General features: G+C 48.0%; 1 protein-coding gene across 2 annotated transcripts; it reads right to left on the reverse strand.

The window, feature by feature from the left end:
• Nucleotides 1-1,971: 1,971 nt before the first annotated feature.
• On the reverse strand, nt 1,972-20,385 carry ENDOV (endonuclease V). Of its 2 annotated transcripts, none has more exons than XM_033139002.1 (9): nt 20,286-20,385; nt 18,564-18,735; nt 18,082-18,216; nt 16,830-16,869; nt 16,149-16,261; nt 14,925-14,993; nt 14,281-14,409; nt 6,162-6,232; nt 1,972-2,154 (listed from the first exon to the last, which is right to left on the reverse strand). In XM_033139002.1, the coding sequence occupies exons 1-9, from the start codon at nt 20,345-20,347 to the stop codon at nt 2,124-2,126; spliced, it is 822 nt and encodes a 273-aa protein (XP_032994893.1). In that variant the 5' UTR covers nt 20,348-20,385; the 3' UTR covers nt 1,972-2,123. The 2 variants fall into 2 exon arrangements, with proteins under 2 accessions (XP_032994893.1, XP_032994894.1); XM_033139003.1 differs by lacking the exon at nt 1,972-2,154 and adding an exon at nt 5,047-5,089.
• Between the last annotated feature and the right edge of the window lie 1,420 nt (nt 20,386-21,805).

Genomic DNA, 21,805 nt, shown 5'->3' on the forward strand with positions numbered 1-21,805 from the left:
TCAAGGCCGAGTGCCATTGTCAGAAGATCACAGGACCGAAATAAGCAGAGGATGAGACGAATGCTCATGCTGGAGTTTCTCCTGAGGCCTGTTGTTCCAGTTGTCACAAGAATAAATAGGGATACAATATACGTATTATTTCTACAGTAGTTCTTGCCAGGGTTCCCCTGTTAATACTGAGGAGGGGTGAATGGTTGAGCCTGAGCAACTGTGGACTAATTCCATAAGGCACAACAACTAATGAAATAAGGAAACCTATTATTTGTTCTGACTGCTAATGGTTCACTACCATGAACATTTGCTTAGATTTAACTAATGCTTTAATAACACGCAAAATAAAGTTAGCTACATAAACCTTTTTTATATTAAAAAACAACAACCCATAGGTCTGATGCATTCCTTGGAGTTTCCTGGTCAGGCTCCCACTTAATACGATGCCAGACCAGAGCATGTGACCAAGGCACCATGAATCTCCTTTTCCCAGTTCTGGCTGCCATAAGACCCTGCTGGCCATCGCAAGCCCAACTCTCAAAGGCAAAACACTGCCACCCTTGTGGGCTAAGCAAAGGCTGCTTAACTGAGGCACAAGGCAAGATTCTGCAGCCTGCCTGAGCATAGCCCCGGCCTCCTACAAAACAAGGAGGCAGATTGTTGGCTTCCTCAAGCTACACCCACCCACGGGATACACAGAGTCCTCTCACTATCCATCTGCTGGGACCATCAGGAGTTGGGGATTCAGCATCTGCTCCCAAGGGAGGTGTGAAAGTGGCAGAAATGATCACGCAGACAGAGCGGAGAGCAGAATGAGGCAGGAGGCTGAGTGCCTTGATGTCGCTAGGAAAGCTCAACCGAAAGGGCAGGAGGTGGGGGGTTGAGGAGAGAAAGAGAGAGAACACTGCCCAAATGAGTTGAGCCATAATGCTTGGCTAAACTCACAGCCCTTAATGGAATCCCTTCCCCTGGAATTCCCATTCCTTGCCGTATTATTTCCCCATTAGCAGCCCTACACAGTCTGGCTTCTTGCTGTAGAATCGAGCACAGGTTCTCGGACGCCTCCTTGTTGGCAAACCGCACATGTGTGTGTGTGGGGGGGGGGAATACAATCATTCAGAGATTACCAACAAAGGTTTATTTTCGGCACTTCGAAGATCTCAAATATGACTAAGATCTTACAAACAGAAGCAATGCTTTCTTCCTGACCTGCGTGTGGCTGTGTCAGGAAAGAAGACAGGGACAGGTGATGCTCTTGTATGCCCACTACTCAGTGTCCACTCCTTTCACAGCAGGACTCGGGGCTTCTTCTTCACACATTGCATGCTTAAGACAATGCTCTCTAAATGTGTGCATAGAAAAATGTAATATATGGACCTGCCCAATTTTTTATTGGGAGCAACCGGGGTAGAGTGCAGTTTCCCAATCAAGGGCTGAACTAGAGGCGATGCAACTTGTGTGAATGCAATTCGCTCGCAGGGAAGAGGGAGCAGCCTCAAGACCATGTTGAGGAGGGGGACTTGAACTCTGTTGTGGTTCCGAGAAGACCTGCTTCTCCAATATAACTATTTGCATTTCTATTAGTGCCAGTGGGAACTTAAGGCTAATTGGAACTAGGTTTGCTGTTTGTTCTGATTTAGCACCGAAGAGTGGATTTTTCAGGGGAAAGCTGCGGGACAAAGGTCAAGTGCAAAACTGCTCGGCCCCGTGCTTTCTAGGCAAAGGGGAAGCGGAAGTGTAAACAAGTCCTTCCTCTGAAATGCAAATAGCAGCTTTGGGGGGAGAGATGGGACTCTGGTAGGCAAGGAAAGAGTTAAACTTCACTCCCAGGGTCCCCACAAATGCTATTCCCATTGCCCCGACACACGGATTTGAACTTTTACCTACTCCCATTGCAGTAGCGCTGTGTACATTTTCTTCTTTGTGCAACTAACATTGCATCTAATCTGGGTTCTGGTAACCAACAGAGTTTTTCCCAGCTGTATGACTGGGGGATCAGGGCACTGAAGCTCCGTTGTTCCTTCTGCTGAACGTCTGCACAGGGAAGTCAGCAGGAGTCGCAAGGCAGCTGGGAGGTTGTTCTGTCACTTGTCCTAGAGAAAGAGGTTTTGAAGAACGTCCTCAATGCTTCATTAATGTTCAGAGTCTGCATCTTCACTCATCCTAGAGAGGAGAGGAGGTATTAAAAAGAGGGGGGAAGAACGAACACTTCCACAGCTGCCAAACAAATTAGAAGTTTTTTTAAAAAAATTCAACAACAGCCTTGCCGTTAGCTAATTAATTAGCCTATTCGAGTAACATTTTCAGTATCTCAACAAAAGCCACTATTTGGAGATTACATATTGACGGGAACAGTTCCTACAGCCACAGGTTTCTGTATTTGTAGGCAGCTGCTGTGATGCCTGGAGGAACAGAAGCGGCAATCCTCAGCTCATTTACTTTCTAGTAAAGCCCTTCAAAATGCAATAGGACTTCTCAGTCAAAGTGCACTGGCTTGCTAAAGAAAAGTGCCCTAAACAACAACGTCCACTTGGGGGGGGGGGACACAGACGGATTCAGGCCTTGCAACTTGGCACAGCTCATACCAGACAAGGAGTGGCTAAGCTATGCCCTGCAGGCCGTAGGCTGCCCCACTCCCTCACAAAACTCCCCACCACAAAGTTGTTGTTGTTGTTGTTAGCATTATTCATTTATTTTCAGTATGTGTGCACAGGTCCATGATTGCAAATGTTTTTTGTGGGTTCCCTCTCAATGTGCCCATCTTTTAAAATGGCGGCGGGCATTTGCGGCCCTCTAGGCCTCTCTAGTTATCCCTCAGAACTCTACTTCTCCTTGTCCTGCTTCGTACTCCAGCTAAAATAAATACTAGAACTCTGTTAGTATCTCTTCCTTGTCTGGATGGGGGGATAGAGAAGCGGTGTGTGTGTGTGTGTGTGTGTGTGTGTGTGTGTGTGTGTAGAAACAAGCCTAATGCACCAGGGTAAAGTTTACATTTCCTCATATTTCTCTCAAGTCCAACCTATCACAGGGATACGGCCCTTGGAAAGTTGCCCAGAAGTGCATGGGGCCCTCAGGCTGAAAAATGTTCTCCAACCCTGTTTAAAAACACACACATTGCTCTTGAGGGTCCCCTGCTTCGATGCCAAAAGTTTTTTTGCGGACCCCACAACCTGCCACATTCAACCCCGCAGGGGACACACACACACACACACACACAATGAAGGACGTTTTTCCTTACTGGCCTCCTGCTGCAACACTGTGATCTAAAAAGCTTTTTGTGATTCCCCAGGACACTGCGCCCCACCCCTACTTGTCCTTCAATAAAAAATTAATTTGTTTTTTTCCTGAACTGAATAATCAATAATGAATGATAAGGCATGATTTAAGACAGCGCGGAATAGTTGATGGTAAAGGCTCTCGGAAGGCAGCCTTGAGAACTGCAGCCCTTGCTTGTGGCCTTTTGCATTTAAGCCATTCCCACTTCTGAGACGTAGCCCCCACAAGATCAGCCATAGGGCAGTGTGCCTCTGTGGGTGCCCCCTACATATCAGAATTGTGCAGAACAGTAGCCCTGGAACTGCATACGCACACCCTCCCGGGCACTAGAGAAATCAGGGTCTAAGCAGAGATGGCATGCAGTATTTTTCTTGGTTGGAACAGGATTTCCATCTCAAACGTGTGCTGCTGCCCAGCTCTGCCCCTGCCCTGTGAGCCTTGTTGGAAACCTATGACCGGGGCAAACGGCAGCAATAAAGAGGTGAAATCCAAGGCATCAAAATAGCTTGCACCTCTGGGAAGGTGTGGGCAGAATAAGCACCTACACCAGAGTGTCTTTCCCTTTTTAGGCTAGAATGTGTAAAAGGAGCAGAGAACGAAAAGCACCAAGGAATCCACGATCTGGGGTGGGTGGAGGGAATCTACCTCTCATGTACCTTTCCTGAATCCAGAATAGATCAAGCACAGCGCCATTTGGGGGTTATGGTGAGCAACGCAAACCTGTTAAAAACTTGCAGCCCTGGTAAACATTCCCAGCACATGCACACACACATGCACACACAACTAGGCGTAGCATAAAAAGCAGGAGCAGCAAGCATGGGATGGGAGGGCACAAGAGCCTTGGCCTGGGGCAGCGCATGCTGGGGGCGTATCCTGCGCTCAGGACCCCTTGAGCTGAACAGAGACAGCAACAGCTGGGATGGTGGCAGATGGTTCTCAAACCCCAGTGCCCTGAATGAAGGCAGAATCCTGCATGCATCAGGCTCCAAAGGGTAGGAGGGCAATTTGTCAGCTCTCTGCAGAGGGACTTGGCCTGCTTCATCTTCACCTCTTCCATTATCCCACCTTCGGATAAATGCTAATAGCCTTTCAGGGGGGCTGACACTTGCACTCACTTAAAACGCCTATCACTCCCTCCCTGCCAGGATTAGGATCCCTGCTCCTCCAAGAGCTTTAGCCTGAAGGCAACTGTCAGATTACGGAGGGGGAGCATCTCCAAAACAGCTTCCCTGGCTGCCTTTAACCTCTAAGGTAAGGTAAAGGTAAAGGTACCCCTGACCATTAGGCCCAGTCACGGACGACTCTGGGGTTGCGGCACTCATCTTGCTTTACTGGCTGAGGAAGCCGGCGTACAGCTTCTGGGTCATGTGGCCAGCATGACTAAGCCGCTTCTGGCGAACCAGAGCAGCACACGGAAACGCCATTTACCTTCCCGCCAGAGCGGTACCCATTTATCTACTTGCACTTTGACGTGCTTTCAAACTGCTAGGTGGGCAGGAGCAGGGACCGAGCAATGGGAGCTCAGCCCGTCGCGGGGATTTGAACCACCGACCTTCTGATTGGCAAGCCCTAGGCTCTGTGGTTTAGACCACAGCGCCACCCTCATCCCCTCTAAGGTAAGGCTTGATTATTATGAATGGAGGTTGTCCCAGGGTCAGTGGGCATTCTAGGCTGCAAATGAGTCCAAGGGCTGAAAATGAAGCCACTACACATAACAGGCAGGTCATAAGTGCAGTGAAAGGACAATAATAAGGACAGCGTTTTTTTAAAAAAAGGATTCTGGCTTATTATTTGGACATAGTATCACATTTGGATTGCAGATCTGGAATGAAGCAGAAATGAAATGGAATGAAAGCAGGGTTTGGGGCAGAGTGACAAACAGGGCCAGACCACAACCTTTTGTTGCCTGATCCACAGCACCTAATCTGTCCCTCCCCACCATGCTAGGTCAAATGCTTTTTAAAAGTTTTGCTGCACCATTCAGAGATTAATCCCTTTCCTCATCAACTATCCTCCTAAACTCCACCCTCCCCCTCCGAGCAGAGCAGATCTGCCCTGGCTGCAAGCCGGAGTGACGTGGGTTGGTTTGTAGGAGCAAAACATCACCTGGGTGACTGCGGATTTAACACAGCATAGAAGAAGATGCAGCAGTCTCAATGCCCAGAGCAGCCAGAGTCCTGCAACTCTGAACTGGAATGGGCAGCCTCCAGGCTTGCAGGATCAACATTGGTTTCGTTACAAGAACCAAATGAAACTGGGTTCAACATAGTGGCAACAGAAAACGAGGCAACAGGGTAGCTCAAAGCACATGCTCAGCCCAAGAATTGGTTTTCACAGTGCCAGAAACTGAGTTACACAATCCTGTCACACACAAAAATCCACTTGAGGGTTTCTCCCCAAGCTTTCTTCATCTTCTCAGTAGCCTAACTCATAAGGGCAGGTTGTGTGAAGCATTTTTGCTGTTTGCGATTGTAGAAGAAATGGGAATCGGGAAAGAAACTGTTGGCAAATCTACTGCAGAGCACCCAGAACTCTACCTTCTGCCCACCCCATCCGTTTCAGGACTTGCATTTTTCTGCACTGCCAACACTGGCTTCTGTTGCATTCGCTCAAAGGATAGCAAATCCTCCGTGACCTTCTGAAGGCAAATGCGAACCAAACACATTTCTGCCATGCCCAGCGCGGAGCCACGTGATTCCCCAGAGAACACACGGCGCAACACTGTGCTTTGCTGGAAATAGCCTGCTCCCGGAGGCCGTGTGGGCCCTGCGGTCGTTTCACCTTGCCACGTTACCCTAGCTGTCCCTTTAATGCCATTACCGAAGAGCATTAAAAAAGCAGATTGCCCGAAGGGGATGCGCGGCCATGCATCCCACCCAATCGCCCACACCTACCTCTCTGGCTGAGGTGATGCAGAGACGGCTTCCAAATGTTTCCGGATGTACTCTCTGGATCTTATGTCGGCCTGGAATCAGGGCAGAAAACAGAAGCGGGGTGGACAGTTTGTTTTGGCTGGCTGGTGTCTGCGGTTGTATCTGAGGAGCTTGTGGTGGGATGAGGAGGAATAAATAATACCTAATGAACAAGGAAGAAGAAACGCCCAAATCCCAGCCCTGTCCATGCTTAGGCCAACCATCTGAGGAAAATTTTCTGGACTGACCTCGCACCCAACAACTCACCACAAGGCCTCCCTATTAATTCCAGGCTGCGCTCCAATCTGGCTCAAGCAATTAGGCAGCAAAACACATCCCTGACACCTATCTACTGCCATGGGTGCCATTTTTTTTTTAACAGAACGGGCATTGAAATCAAGGAACAAACCCAGAGGCCTTGTAGAAGGGTCAGGCTACCCTGTGCCCACTTAGCCTTGGTTGTCTCCACTCTGGAAGCCATCTTTCTCACCGTCACTTCTGACCTGACCCCGTCTAAAAGTTAAAACGATGGGGATTTGACCTTCTGCATTCACAGAATGTGCTCTGCAGGCATGAGCTGCTGTGAGCCTTCCCTAATCCATGCCTTGATTCAATGGGAAGTGACTTCTGAATAACTTGGGAGAAAACGGTCTTCTATACCTATGACTTGTTCAGCAGGTTAGAGATTTCCCAAAGGAGATTCAAGCAGTTACTTCTAGGCTATGAATATATTGTATGTGAGCACGTGCATGTATGTAAGTATGTATGTATGTATGTGAAAGTTTTTGACTGATTCGCCGGCTCAAACAGCAGGTGTGCCAGTTCAGTGTTCAGAATGAAGTGATGTGAGCAGGCGCATGCTGCCAAAATGGCTGAGTTGAGTGAAATAGCAGAGAGCCAATGGGACAAAATTCTCATCATGGGTTGTCACGTGCTTCCTTGGGGAACATATTTCACTAGGCTTCCCAGGGGAATCACTTCCTAATTCTAGAACAAGCCAATACTTGGTGGAAGCCTTGTAGTCTGGCTGGGTTTATTGATTTATATATATATATATATAGGGGGGGAATTATAGATTGCTTACTCAGAAAAAAATATTTAAGTGGTGTATATAATAAAATAATTGTCAATAATTACAGCAATGCTTTTAATAACAAATAAACCTGACAGCAAGACCAGGGTTGCAACGGGATCATCAGCTTTCCTCCTTGGAAAGATTTAGGAACCCATGAGGTCCAATATCAACAACCTCAGATATGCTGATGATACAACCTTGATGGCAGAAAGTGAGGAGGAATTGAAGAACCTTTTAATGGCGGGGGAAAGAGGAGAGCGCAAAATATGGTCTGAAGCTCAACATCTAAAAACTAAGATCATGGCCACTGGTCCTATCACCTCCTGGCAAATAGAAGGGGAAGAAATGGAGGCAGTGAGAGATTTTACTTTCTTGGGTTCCATGATCACTGCAGATGGTGACAGCAGTCACGAAATTAGAAGACGCCTGCTTCTTGGGAGGAAAGCAATGACAAACCTAGACAACATCTTAAAAAGCAGAGACATCACCTTGCCGACAAATGTCCGTTTGGTACATGCTATGGTTTTCCCAGTAGTAATGTATGGAAGTGAGAGCTGGACCATCAAGAAGGCTGATCGCCGAAGAATTGATGCTTTTGAATTATGGTGCTGGAGGAGACTCTTGAGAGTCCCATGGACTGCAAGAAGATCAAACCTATCCATCCTTAAAGAAATCAGCCCTGAGTGCTCACTAGAAGGACAGATCCTGAAGTTGAGGCTCCAGTACTTTGGCCACCTCATGAGAAGAGAAGACTCCCTGGAAATGACCCTGATGTTGGGAAAGATGGAGGGCACAAGGAGAAGGGGACGACAGAGGATGAGATGATTGGACAGTGTTCTCGAAGCTACTAACATGAGTTTGGCCAAACTGCGGGAGGCAGTGAAGGATAGGCGTGCCTGGCGTGCTCTGGTCCATGGGGTCACGAAGAGTTGGACACGACTGAACGACTGAACAACAACAGAGGTCCAATAAACGTCCAAGGACGAACCATCTGAATGGGCTCATCACCCTTGCGGGGGAAATTGCTGCCACTAACTCAGCTCACAAGGTGGTAGACAATAAAGACATCCCACAACCTGCCCTTCCCAATTTCTGCCCACTTCTCACACCACTTGGGGCAAAGATTTGGTGTGTTTGACCAGCAGTCATTTGAGATAGTCCCTGTGCCATGTGCCAGGGCTGAGAACAGGGCTGAGAACGGGTTATCATTTCCTGTGGTTGGTCAGCCAAGATTCAGAACAGATCTTGCCAGGCCACCTTAGGCCTGCACACAAGTCTCCAGCCCCTCTGAATTGCCATTGGCCTTTGCCAGGGCTTAGAGGCACCTATTGTAACTTGTATAGTACAGCTCAGACTCTCCCTGCCATGCCTACAGAGTTATCTGAGGAAGGTCTCATTTCATGCCATGAGCCAGCAGAAGGCCTTGGGCACAATATACCCCATGCATGCCCTAGATCTCCCAAGCCTGCATGTTGTAAACTGAATCCATGGGGGCAGCAAGGGAAGGGCTCCATTTGCAATGCTTAGGCCTGATGTACAAACCAATACCCAGTTTCACCATCTTCCAGGCTTCCCAAATACCACAGAATAATCTGCCTCCCCAACCCCTATCACTTGGGATCGAGTTTCTGCAGCACTCCGCAGGACAAAGTTGGTTTGCCCATATTTGGACAGGTTAACTTCCTTCCTTTCTGTTGTTGTTAACCACTGGTTTTCGTAAACTATATCAAGCCAATACATGGCATTCAGCCGTCGTCCTTCTTCTCCCCCAAACATAGTGCAGCTGCTCCTATTAAAGCATCCCTGGTAGAGTCTCCCTCCCATCGCCTTGGCAATTGGGGGTCCCCAGCAGCCAGGCTCCTTGCCCTCTGCAGAGCCAGCTCTTCCTGTCCCCCAGCTAGGCATCTTTCCCTCTCCTCCATGTAGCTACACAGTTGTCCTGCACTCCCTCAAGCATCTTCTCCTCTTTTGCCCAAGGCAAAGTTGGCTCCTCCACTTTCACTGGGGAATGCTAAAAATGAAGATTTCCTCTTCCCCACTATAACTGGATAATATTCTTTAATACCACTGCAGCTCAACTAATACCTTTGAAGAGAGAGAAGCTTACATGTGTACGCAGAGGCAGCGTTAGTCTTTGTATGCAATGGGAACTGTGGTCAAATGTGACATGGCTGATTGTATCAAGCCCTCAGCCCAATTGCTTCTTAGGTTCCATTAGAGCTTGTCAGGCCCATACTGCGACAGGATGCCTGTACCTTTAATAAGAGTTAGATTAAGAGGCACAGGTAGGGGGATTTTGCAAGGTGCTGCTTTTCAATGCCTGCCGGCTACCAGCATCCCTCCCCATTGGGAAGGTTAACTACGACAAGCTTTGAGATTCCTTCTCCTACACTTTTCTACCAAAATTAGTTCCCATCATTCAGCTCCATACCATAATTCCCTTCGGGACAAGGGAATCTAGATGGCTCAAACAAGTAAGCTGTGTTATATGCTACAGTAGAAGCTAAAAGTCACCCCGTCCTTCCAAAATAAATCTATCCATTTGGAGTGAAAATGAAAAATGGCTCTAGGTGGAACTCTTTCACCGGAGGAATTTCTCTCATCTTACACCCAGCTGACAAATAACTCTGCTTCTTTGATTAAAAAGTTGGCTTTGCAATGAAATTCACAACCAGGGACTTCCAGTCCCTAGTGGTCCAAATGGGTTCATAACCAGTGGATTTCAAGGTATTCCAGTATATTTCAACAGAACCTGGGGAATTTCATTTCTAGTTTATCGAGTGTTATACTAACTGGTAGCAGCATCAAGAGCTACCTTCATTTCACTTTTGGTAGCCTGGGTTTGGGAGACACTCCTAAAGCAAATTTATCTGATGCATCATTGTCCTTTTAGATTGCAAAAAAAAAAGTCTTGCCAGTCTTCACTCCTAGCACCGCGCTAAGAGTCAGCTTAACCCGGCTTATTAAACCAAGAGGCTAATCAATAAGATGGATCATGTTGCCTTAATAATCCCCCCAGATCACACCTATTTTTGGAATAGACTAGTTGCAGCAGCAGCATTAGGGGCTGGAGGTTATGCCGGGAGTATTTTGGGAAGAGATTTGGGCACATCAGCCCGGGGCATGGATGGAGACTGTGGAGCTTGGAAGTTCTGTTGCCACTGGACTGGAGTCTGTTTCATTCCAGTGCTGGGAAGCATGGAAAGAAGGGCCTAAAATTACACAGCAAGCTTTCCTCCTGCTCTTTTTTGGACAGAGGACCTTCTCCTTCTCCTGTGTAGTAGTGAGAGCAGGGGTAGGGGTAAAGCAGCCCACCATTACTAAAGGGTTGTGAGATGTGGGGCAATAAACAAAAACACTGGAGCAGTCCCCCCCCCCAAAATACATTGGAATGAGCTCCATTCATGGCTAGTTCACAAGTGCACAAGAAACCTGGGATCACTGAACACTTGGTGACTTGGAAACGCAAGCCGATCACACCGAAAGGCCTTGTATTTGTGCTGATGTGGTGCAGCGTAAGCGTTTTTCCTCTCCCTCTCGTTCCCTCCCTCTGATGCTTGAACTATTATGGCTTCTTAGGCAATGCTGTAGCCAATAAATGGTGAGCACATGCATGCACGTGTGAAGCAACCACAGATCAAGAAGGAGCCCCAACTACGCACGTTCCCTGCGGTTTTAGTAGCTGGGCCCTGGGTGCAGCATCTCCTCACAGAGTGCTGCAGGGAAGGGAGAAACCGCTTCTCCTGAACTTCTTCCTACCTTGCAGTCAGCAAAGGCACAGGCTATCGGCATGCCTGATTGCCCACGCACCAGTCTACAATCTCCCACTGCTCAAATGCAGCTTCCAGGTTAAGAAAGATGGTCTAGCACTGCCACCTTCTGGCTGTATTCTCAACTGGTAGCTTCTGCAGACCCTCTTGCAGGGTCCTTAGCCAGCACCGCAGTCTGGTGATGTGAGCAATGCTGCTAGAGCTATTCAGCCAGACAGCGAGGGCACAGCCTCTCAAAGGGACTGCAGCTGGCAAGGCATTTCCATGTCAAGAACAGAGAGGCCTTAGAAAGGAGGTGGACAATTTAGTCTACTCCTTTTATCCTCATGTTCGCCATTTAAGCCTGCTGATGTGCAGGTTTGCCAGTTATTCGTGGGCAACCTCCACCTGCATCGTAGGCAGTAATATATCATGCAGTGATGTAAAATCCTGCACTCCAGGAACACCCAGGCGTGAAATTCGGTGGGAGACTTCATCCACCTATAGTTGGGCACCCTATAGTTTTCTCAGTAAAAGCAAATTGCGCCCCTTGATGCAGTGGCATGATTGACAAAGGGGTGTCATTGGCTAGGACAGTGGTGTCCAAACTTTTTTTCAAAGAGGGCCATATTTGATGAAGTGAAGGTCCGTGAGGGCCGACCAAAGGGCCAACCAAAGAGTTGTTGAGCTTTTTTAGGATTTTAACCCAGGAAGTAAACTGCTACAGGGGCCAGTTTGAACCAACCCGTGAACCGGATTAGGCCCCTGAAATGGACTTTGGACATGCCTGGGATAGGAAATTTGCAAAGATCTTAACGATCCAGTGCGTTCCTAAAAGGGGAACATCTCTTGGGGACGGTGTTTCATGATTTGCTAAGCAGTTATGGATGGAGCAAGCCCAAAAGAAGAAGAAGAGTTTGGATTTGATATCCCGCTTTATCACTACCCTAAGGAGTCTCAAAGCAGCTAACATTGTCCTTTCCCTTCCTCCCCCACAACCAACACTCTGTGAGGTGAGTGAGGCTGAGAGACTTCAAAGAAGTGTGGCTAGCCCAAGGTCACCCAGCAGCTGCATGTGGAGGAGTGGGGAAGTGAACCCAGCTCACCAGATTACAAGTCCACCGCTCTTAACCACTACACCACACTGGCTTTCCTAGTAAAAGCAATTCCTAGTAAACAAATCCCGTAATAAAAAGCAGCTTGCTAAAAGGGCATGCACATACGTGCTTGGAAAGTAGAAGGAACAGCTGGTATGATGTAATGGCCAGAGTGCTGGATCTGGCCCATGTCATACGTAATGCACGCATGGGCATGGCTTAGCTAAAACGGCCTCACAAAACAAAATGGGGAGCTTTGGCAGGTCCAATTCATCTTGTGGGTCGGCGATTCCCTACCTTGGAGGTTGTGAAGGAATTGAGCCTTGCTTTTATGAAATGCTGTATACTACCTCATACATCCATTTGGGGATTAGAAGGTGAACTTGTGCAGCCTGGCAGGAAGAACTGAAGATATAAAGTGGGGGCAGATAAACAAAGTTTTTTTTTTTTTTTTTTTAAAGCAGTTAGCATACAGTGGTGCCTCTGGTTAAGAACTTAATTCGTTCCGGAGGTCCGTTCTTAACCTGAAACTGTTCTTAACCTGAGGTACCACTTTAGCTAATGCCCCCCCCCGCTACCACGCATTTTTTGTTCTCATCCTGAGGTAAAGTTCTTAACCTGAGGTACTACTTCCAGGTTAGCGGAGTCTGTAACCTGAAGCGTTTGTAACCTGAAGTACCACTTTAGCTAATGCCCCCCCCCCGCTACTGCACATTTTTTGTTCTCATCCTGAGGTAAAGTTCTTAACCTGAGGTACTACTTCCAGGTTAGCGGAGTCTGTAACCTGAAGCGTTTGTAACCTGAAGTACCACTTTAGCTAATGGCCCCCCCCCCCCCGCTACCGCACATTTTTTGTTCTCATCCTGAGGTAAAGTTCTTAACCTGAGGTACTACTTCCAGGTTAGCGGAGTCTGTAACCTGAAGCGTTTGTAACCTGAGGTGCCACTTTAGCTAATGCCCCCCCCCCCGCTACTGCACATTTTTTGTTCTCATCCTGAGGTAAAGTTCTTAACCTGAGGTACTACTTCCAGGTTAGCGGAGTCTGTAACTTGAAGCGTTTGTAACCTGAGGTACCACTGTAGTATGGAGGTGGGCAGACCAAGGTGGGTCTCAGTGTGATAAGGAAAGGCTTTGTGAGAATAAGTGAGAACCAGCTCTAGTGCATGTAATGAGAGAAGACGAAAAGAGGATCACATTTTAATCTATTTTGTTATTTTGCTCCATTGCTTTCCCTGTAATACCTTTTCTTTAAAACGCCATATTTCCCCCATCCAATCTTAGTCATCTCCTTTTGCTTTTTCATAAACCGGGGGGGGGGGGGGGGCGGTCCTAGGCTGATTGCAAACACCCTCCTACCTGGGAGCCATAAACTCTGCACTACCTTGAGAAGTTTCAGGGAGACCCCAAGGGAGAGTTTAAGCCTGATTTAAGGCAGCCTTGTAAGTTTAAGGCAGTCTTGTAAAAAAAGAAAGTAAGACAGAAAAAGTTCCCCTGCTTTATCTGGCGGCAGCAAGTTATTTAAAAGGGAAGAATCGGCTGAGCAGAGGATTACACTCTGTGTTAGCCAGGAAGACCCTCCCCTTAGTTGGCATGGGGCCCAGAGGTTGGCTAGCTGGCAGGTGGCCGGCGGCCATGACAGGCGTAATTTGCTGGTGGTCACATGCCAGGAGTGGGCAGGGTAGAAGTCAGAAGTGGATGGGGCTAAAAGTGGGCCATAACAACAACAACAATTTTATAATTTATCCCCCCCCCTGCCCATCTGGCTAGGTTGCCATGCCACTCCTTGTGTCTGCCACCCCATCCCTCTCTGTCTCTCTGCTAATCCTGCTAAGGAAGAGACAGATTGCTCTTGTCCAAGTTCTGAGTGCTTTGGCAATTTAGGCCAAAACCTGCAGGTTACCGCCCTGTCATGGAGGACAGAGCTTTGATGGCTATCATCAGCCAAGATACCTAAACTGAAGCCTCCGCATATTGAGGACGTATAGCAACCTCAGAACACAAGACGCTGAGGACAAACAACAGGACGGTGGTCATCGCCGTGTTTGCAACCTTCTAGCGGCCATCAGGTCAACCACCACTGGAAGCGCTAGCCTACAAATGACACGGCGAACTGGCAGTTCAGCTGGTCCCTTGGCCTGAGGCTGCCAGCACCACCATTCCACCTGAAATCCTGCTCTCACCTGCCGGATGGGCTCAGGAACCCGATACCTGCAGCAGGAGTGCACTAACTGCACAGCGGACAGAAGGCTCATCTTGTGGCCCACAGAGACGTACACGGGTTTGGTGCTCTTGGCGTAGCTGCGCAAAGCCTAGGGCAGATTTAAAAACAAAATGAACAAGAGATGGTATAAGTGACAATGAGTTGGGTGCAAATGCCAAAGCGACTGGAGCCAGTTCAGGGCTCGTTGCTGCCAGATGGAGGAGGATAAAGAAGAAGAAGAAGAAGAAGAAGAAGAAGAAGAAGAAGAAGAAGAAGAAGAAGAAGAAGAAGAAGTTTTATTATCTATGCCTACCCATCTGGCTGGGTTTTATTTTGCTTCCAGCAAAATATTTTTAAAAAATAATAACACGTCAAACACACACAAAACCTTGCTGATACAGGGCTGCCTTCAGATGTCTTCTAAAAGTTGTGTAGTTCTTTATCTCCTTGACATCTGATGGGAGGGCGTTCCATGGGGAGGGTGCCACTACCGAGAAGGCCCTCTGCCTGGTTCAAGTACAGGCAAAGGATCCACCAGGGCCTACTCCCCATCTACCTGATGACACCTTTGGTAGGGGCTCAGCTCACTATCAATAGTGCCCCTCTCTGCACCCCAGTACTTACCATACCCAAGATTTTCCCTGAAGTACTCAATAGGGGGAATGTGTCTCCTCCTGCCTGAAGGTCTTGGATCTGGAATACAATAGGTTTGTTGCAACTAAAACGAGTCCATGGGGTTAAAAACTTGATCAACGTGAGGTGACTTCCTAGAATTCCTTCTGCTTTAAGAGGTTGGGATCCAACAACCTAATACCCCCCACCCACCCCTACACATACATACAAACAAGCCACACTGCAAGCAACTGAACTCAAGCAACCAAGCTCAGGACCTCTAATCGTTTTCCTTATCAATAAAAATAAATACATACATGAACGAAGGACCTACCCACGTGATGGTGAGACACAAATCTCTGCACTAACAATAGGCAACAGAACGAAAGAACAATACAGTACCCCCATTTCTCTTCCCACCTCTTCCTCCCCCTCCCACTGCAAGATGTCTATGACAAAAGTGTCTCTCGCTAAATGAAAACGAACTGTGAAAAAGACTATGAATTGAAAGTGGAGACCATTTAAAAAAAGAAAAAGAGGTTGGGATCACACTCGTCAGGCATTTCCTTTGCAAGCATCTGTTAAGTCCTGCAGCTCTGTACAGCAAGCACCTGAAGGAAGAGTCTGGGGCAGGAGTAGCTTGGGTGGAATTCTCTCTTGCAGGGATCACGCCACGCAAAGAGGAGTTACTTCCCTTTTGGGGCCACTTCACTATGCATAAAACGCATTACACTTACACATAAGACCGTTCTCAGGTACATGCAACAAATGCATGTCTATGCACACACGTCAGGAATCCAAGATTGGTAGTTGGCTCCCTGACACAGTGCGTGGCGGTCAATGCATCCCTTCTAATTGCGCACACACACACACACACACACACACACACACACACACACACACGTGTAGTAGAACTGCAACTGCAGTCCAGATAAACCAGCAAAACTGCCTACAATTCCTACAAGAGGACAATAAGCAAAGGCTCACTTGATGTACGATTCATAGAAAGCTTCCTTAAACTGAGCCAGAGAATTGGTCCCTCTAGCTTGTTTATAACACTGGCTGGCAGCAGCTATCCGGGGTTTCAAACAGAGATAAATATCCTAGCCCTTCCTGGAAATGTTGGGGATTCACCCTGGGGCCCTCTGCGTTAAAAGTAGATGCTCTGCCATTGATCTACGAACCTTCTCGATGGCTGTTCGGAACGTGAGCTCAGAATCGCTATCCCGGACTTACCTGTTCCTTGTGCAGCTCGTCGTTGGTCAGACCATCAACCTGCAGGAGGTTTTTGGCTACACCAATGCAGGGGAGGCCTGTGAGCACACCGAGATGGCAGGCAATGCCGAAGCCTGCCGAAGGAAAAGTGGGAAGAAGATGCTGAAGCAAAGAAGGCAGGGAGAGAGCTTTCCAACTTGCTGTGGGTCTCTTTATGAGGGTGCGAGATCCAAACCACCAAAGGAAAGCTAAAGCACGCCAGAAGAGGCAAGCCTACAAACTGTTGCAAGGAGCTGGACCCAGGGTCAGGGGTCAGCATCAACAGGGTACCCGTGGAGGACCCCACCCAGTTGTGGGGCTGGTGCTCCTCTCCCATCTTCCTGCTGTTCCTTCACCTGCTCTCTTCAAGCATGCAAGCAGTGATAAGAGCAGCCTTTGGGAGAACAGTGTCCAGAGGGAAAGGGTGAGTGAGGGGACAGTGGCAAGGAAGTGGTCTACCTGCTTTGAGTGGGGTGTTTGTGTGAGAGAGGGTGTAAACAGAGGGCACCTTTCCTAAGGGCCCTGTAAAAGATGGGAGCCAGCACTGGAGAGAAGCTCCCCATGCTGGCATCTCTAGAACTCCCAGGGGCAATGACAGACCCACCAAATATGGAAGGAAAATCCGATTGTTGCTAGACGAAAAAGCCAGTTCAAGAGTCTTACCTCTGTGGTGGAGAATGCCATTTCCATCTACGAGAAGGACCTAGAAAAGCCACAAAGAAGGACTTAAGTGACAGGTGATGTAGGGTGGGAGACGTTTGCAATAACTGAAGGGGTGTGTGTGTGAGAGAGAGAATGCACCCACATATTCACACCATCTTCCCCCAATGCTGAAAGAGATGAGATGCAATCACAGAGCCATACCCCAGGAATGCCTCTCTGAGGACGTAGAGCTGCAGGGGTAGGAAGTGAGCAATGTACACAATTCCCTCACCTCAAGTTCAGAAGGAACATGTGACAGAGTGCCTGTTCCTCAGGCCTCACCAGCCTTCTGGTTCCAAATATTCCTCTCCAGTCTTACCTTTTTTGTGAGGGAATTCCCGTAGCACTTGTGGATGACTCCACACACGCCATTTTAGAGATCACCTGGATCCCTTCGGCATGCGCTCCGAGATGCAGCAGCTCCTTGCTTCCGTGCACATGCTCCAATGGGAAGTGTAGCAGGAGAAATATGCTGAGCAGGTAAACAGACAGGTGTGGGTGGCAGTGGCACCTGGCTGGCAACTGCTGCATCGCTCAGATCTAGCAAAGCTTGCTTAAGTCCCACTGATTTCAGTGTATGATCAAGTCTGGATCCACCTTATTATTCTTATTTGTTGCTAAAAGCAACTTTTTTTTAAGATTACAACTCAGCAATATAAAAGGAAACTTAACCAAATATTAAAACAGAAGCACGTAAAATCAAAATAGAGAGCAACAGACTAAATTAGGAGCAACAAATCCTGATTTAGCAATCTGCATTCATTTATAGATGCCGTATAAATAAGCATAGGTGGAATCCCTCTTTTTTTGCACAGGTGCCTTGTGGGGCTGGTAGCCTGGCAAGCTCTCCTGCAAAGGAGATGTTGGCACAGAACTTTTATGCAGAAAAGATGTCCTTAGTGGCAATTTCCCATGAAGGAAAGAGAAAAGCAGCCGCTGAAACCAATAGGGAACCTTCCATGTTCAGAAGCAGTATGCTACCTGCTTAGAAGACATTTCGGCATGTAAGCAATATATAAATTAATTGGGATAATGATGATGATGATGATGACAGGGTATCAGCCTCTGGGGAGCCACAGCAGGAGAGGGCTGTTGCTTTCTAGCCCTACTTGTGAGCTTGTTGGAGGTATCTGGTTGGCCACTGCAGGGAAGAAAACAGCCTGGACTAGAGGGACTCTTGGTCTGATTGAGCAGAGGGGGGGAAATATCACACCTGGGGCCTGAGACCAGGCTCTTTTCGCTCTAGCCGCTGCACGGCCTCCACAAGAAAAGGGACTTCTCTGAAGGCCAGGAAACCTGCCACATATGGGGCATTCACAGCTACCATGCAACAGTCTTCATACAGGACCTAAAAAGATCGAGGGAGAACGCAGAGTGAAATATTTCCTTGTGGAATAACTCACTCAGAATGAGCAAGAGCGGCTGACCACATTCTCAAGCAAGTGACTAGACACACATTACCATCTTAACACCCTCATAAGTCTATGGCGGTCAAGCGATCATAATTTGGCAGAAACTCCCCAAACTCACGTCTTGTTGAATTACTCCTGAACTGCTGCCATCGTCTTATCCTCAGACTTTCAACGCCTGGAGACAAACAGAACTACTAATTTAAAGTTACCCAGGGCCTACCAGAACAACAAGACTCTTCCTTCTATTCTCAGCCATAGAACAAGGGAGATCTATGATGGTTACCTCAAGTTCTGGGTAGCTGAGCACCACCAGTGAAGCACAGGCTCTTGTGTCATCTCCTTTGATGTAAGACAGATCCACTCCTCCAACTCTCTCCAGTCCAGCAAAGGAGGGGGTGCTTTGCCACTCCTGGGTGTCCTGATCAATTAAATCTGCCTTCAGCTGTGCTTGGTCACTATGAAACATAATAGAACTAGGTAGCACCTGTTTGTTTCCAGCACCAGAACAGACCAGGAACAGGCAATTTCCAATGTGTTGGGGGAGTATGATAGAAGCATCACTGCTCACTGTTATCCCTTGATGGCCTCTGGTTCAAAGGTTCTGCAGGTTTTTGTAGCCTTTTGAAATCCTGCACAATCTGTTTAACCCTAAGATAGCGGAGGGACAATAAATGTATACACCAACGATGCCTCCACCATATAAATTAGCTCTTTTTAAAAAACTCAAACATCTTCTCTGTCTCCAGACTAATAAGAACATAAAGTACAGGAGACCTTTGTTGGCCCAGAATGCTTATGAAACCAGCTCGTTTTGCTTCAACACATGTGTCTTTCCACAAATACAAAGAACACCTCTCTCCAACCCCCGCAAACAAATTAAGGACTAAAAGATACCTTTATCTTTTAATTGTGTGGGAGGGAGATGATGGGAGACAGTGGCCTGCTTTTGTTGTTTTCCATCTCAGGGAATGCATATTTACATTTGGAACAACACATAAGCAGGCAAACCATTCTGCTTTCAAATATATATATCCATACCTTTCACTGTATATTTACTGTCTGGAGTCAATCCTCCAAAGTTTCTCCACCCGCTGTCTCACCATTGACCTTGCAAAGCCACATTCAGGTCGGGGAAACCTTTGGCGCTCCAATGCTGTTGGACTCCAAGTCCCATCAACCCCCAGCCAGTGCAGCCAATTGCTAGGCTTGATGGGAGTTGTAGTCCAGCCCAAAAGTCCTCCAGCCGGAACTGAATGATTCGTATCAGATTTAGGAGAGCTGGCCAGATTAGGTAACCTGGTTTTTTTTGCCCTTCGGAGTGTTGTTAAACACAGAGGTCCAAACCCAACCAACTTCTCTTGGTAAGGTTTATCAGGCACCTTGTAACTTTTATTCAGTCAGCACGAGGCACTAATGCTGCAATCCTAAATCCATTTGCCTGGGCCCGGAATCAGACCAATTTACGGCAAGTCAGTGGGTCCTGCTGCTAAGGAGACACGTGTAGGACTGCACTGCAGGAGCGGGCTGTTTATTGACCAGCAAAGATAGCGCTAAGGCTCAAATCCTAAGCAGGCTCGCTCGGAATCGATGGCGCTGGCTTCCCAGTAAACCAACCAGCTTATGGTCGCGCTGTTAAGGTTTTTACTCCTCGGGGCGAGAAGGTGTTTTGCTGCAGCTAGGCGAGAAACGTGACTAGTTCCTGGCTCCCAAACGCAACGGTCCCTTGAGGCACTGCAGCGTTAGGAAAGCCATTTTATAACCATGCAAAAGGGAGCTAAAAACGACGTGCGCCTGAACAGCCCAGGTGGCGCGCTTGTCGCCGGGGGATAATTAGGCAAGCCTGTGAAATAGCAAGTACTGCAGCAGCAAGCCCAGGAGGTGGCGCACGAGCGAGCCGCAGACTTAGCCGTCCGGGAAGCACAATGCAAATCCCGTAGCCCCCAGCGATAGCGCGCTCCCGCTTGCCGCCTTGGAAGAGAGACTTGACGTCTCCGCTGCAGTTTACCGTTCCCAGGCGCGCAACGTCTCCTCCGCCACCCGCACCTCGGATTCTGCCCTGCCCGCCATTCCAGCCGGACCTCCCGCCTTACTACTTCCTGGGTTGCTCCTGCACTGATCACGCCCCCCACCGAGAGGACCAAGGGCGCTCGCTCTCCCTGCAATGTAGTTCAGTGATGGAAAGGGGCGCACGCGTCCTGGGATAGGGAAAGGCGCGCGTTAGGGTTGGAAAGGGCAAGCTCTGCTGATTGGGTTGCCACCTTTGTTGTAGAAAAATACAGGGCATGGCAAGGAGATTCGGTGGAAGTTCCCCCCCCCCTCCCAACAAGATGTGACTTCAAAGCAGTGCCGGATTTTCGTATAAGCTAAACAAACTATAGCTTAGGGCCACACTCTCTTGTTGTAGTTCAGTCGTGTCCGACTCTTCGTGACCCCATGGACCAGAGCACGCCAGGCACGCCTATCCTCCACTGCCTCCCGCAGTTTGGCCAAACTCATGTCAGTAGCTTCGAGAACACTGTCCAACCATCTCATCCTCTGTCGTCCCCTTCTCCTTGTGCCCTCCATCTTTCCCAACATCAGGATCTTTTCTAGGGAGTCTTCTCTTCTCATGAGGTGGCCACTCTCTTAGTGCCCCCCAAAAAAATTAAAGGGAAAAACCCCCTAGATGTACATTTCCAAAATATAAGATAAAAACAAATAAAATAAAACCTACATACAGCAAGCCTTTTGTTTTGTGTAGGCGCCTATGATGTAAGTAATGGGCCCCACCTGCTAGCCTGCTCCCTAAAATATCACTGGTTTGCTCATTTTTTTATATAGGGTGCCTACATTCTGCATGGACTGGTTGCATGGCAACATGTGCAAATGGCTTTAGATACCTATTAGGTCCATCAATTACCATATAGCATATATTCAACACAAAAAAGCAACAATTTGTTGCTGACAAAGGGCAGCTGGACATATAAAGGGCCCCGTTACCTTCAGTAGCTTAGGGCCTCATCAAACCTAAATCTGGCCCTGCTTCAAAGCAATCCATTACAATCTTTTGCAGCCTAACAGAATAGCCCCTCTGGAATTTCTCTGTCACACACACGAATTTGTAACTGTCTGTGCTCAACTACCCAGAGCTTCTGTTGTAAAAATATTGAACTGCTCCCTTCCCTGTAGGAGGTGCATGCAAGGAGATAGGATGAAGTAAAGCAGCTAGTAAGCCTGATCTTTATTGTCAGGAAAATGAGCTGTTAAAACAGGGTCCTCGCAAACGTGCAGGATGGAGAACTCCAAACAAAAGGAAAAAAACACTTACCGGTTTATACATTCTCATTGCATACCTCCTACAGGGAAGGGAGCAGTTCAATATTTTTACACTTCCCAGACTGAGCCAGGGCTGATGGGAGTAGGAAGTCTAACTAGAAGGCTGCAGGTTCCCCACCACTATGCTAGAGGCAGCAATATGAAATTTATCTCCAAAAGATGCTTGATCATACTAGAAACTACCTGTTGAATATCTGGAGCAACTGCAAA

This window comes from Lacerta agilis, chromosome 2 (genome assembly GCF_009819535.1).
Source record: "Lacerta agilis isolate rLacAgi1 chromosome 2, rLacAgi1.pri, whole genome shotgun sequence".
Lineage (NCBI taxonomy): Eukaryota > Metazoa > Chordata > Lepidosauria > Squamata > Lacertidae > Lacerta > Lacerta agilis.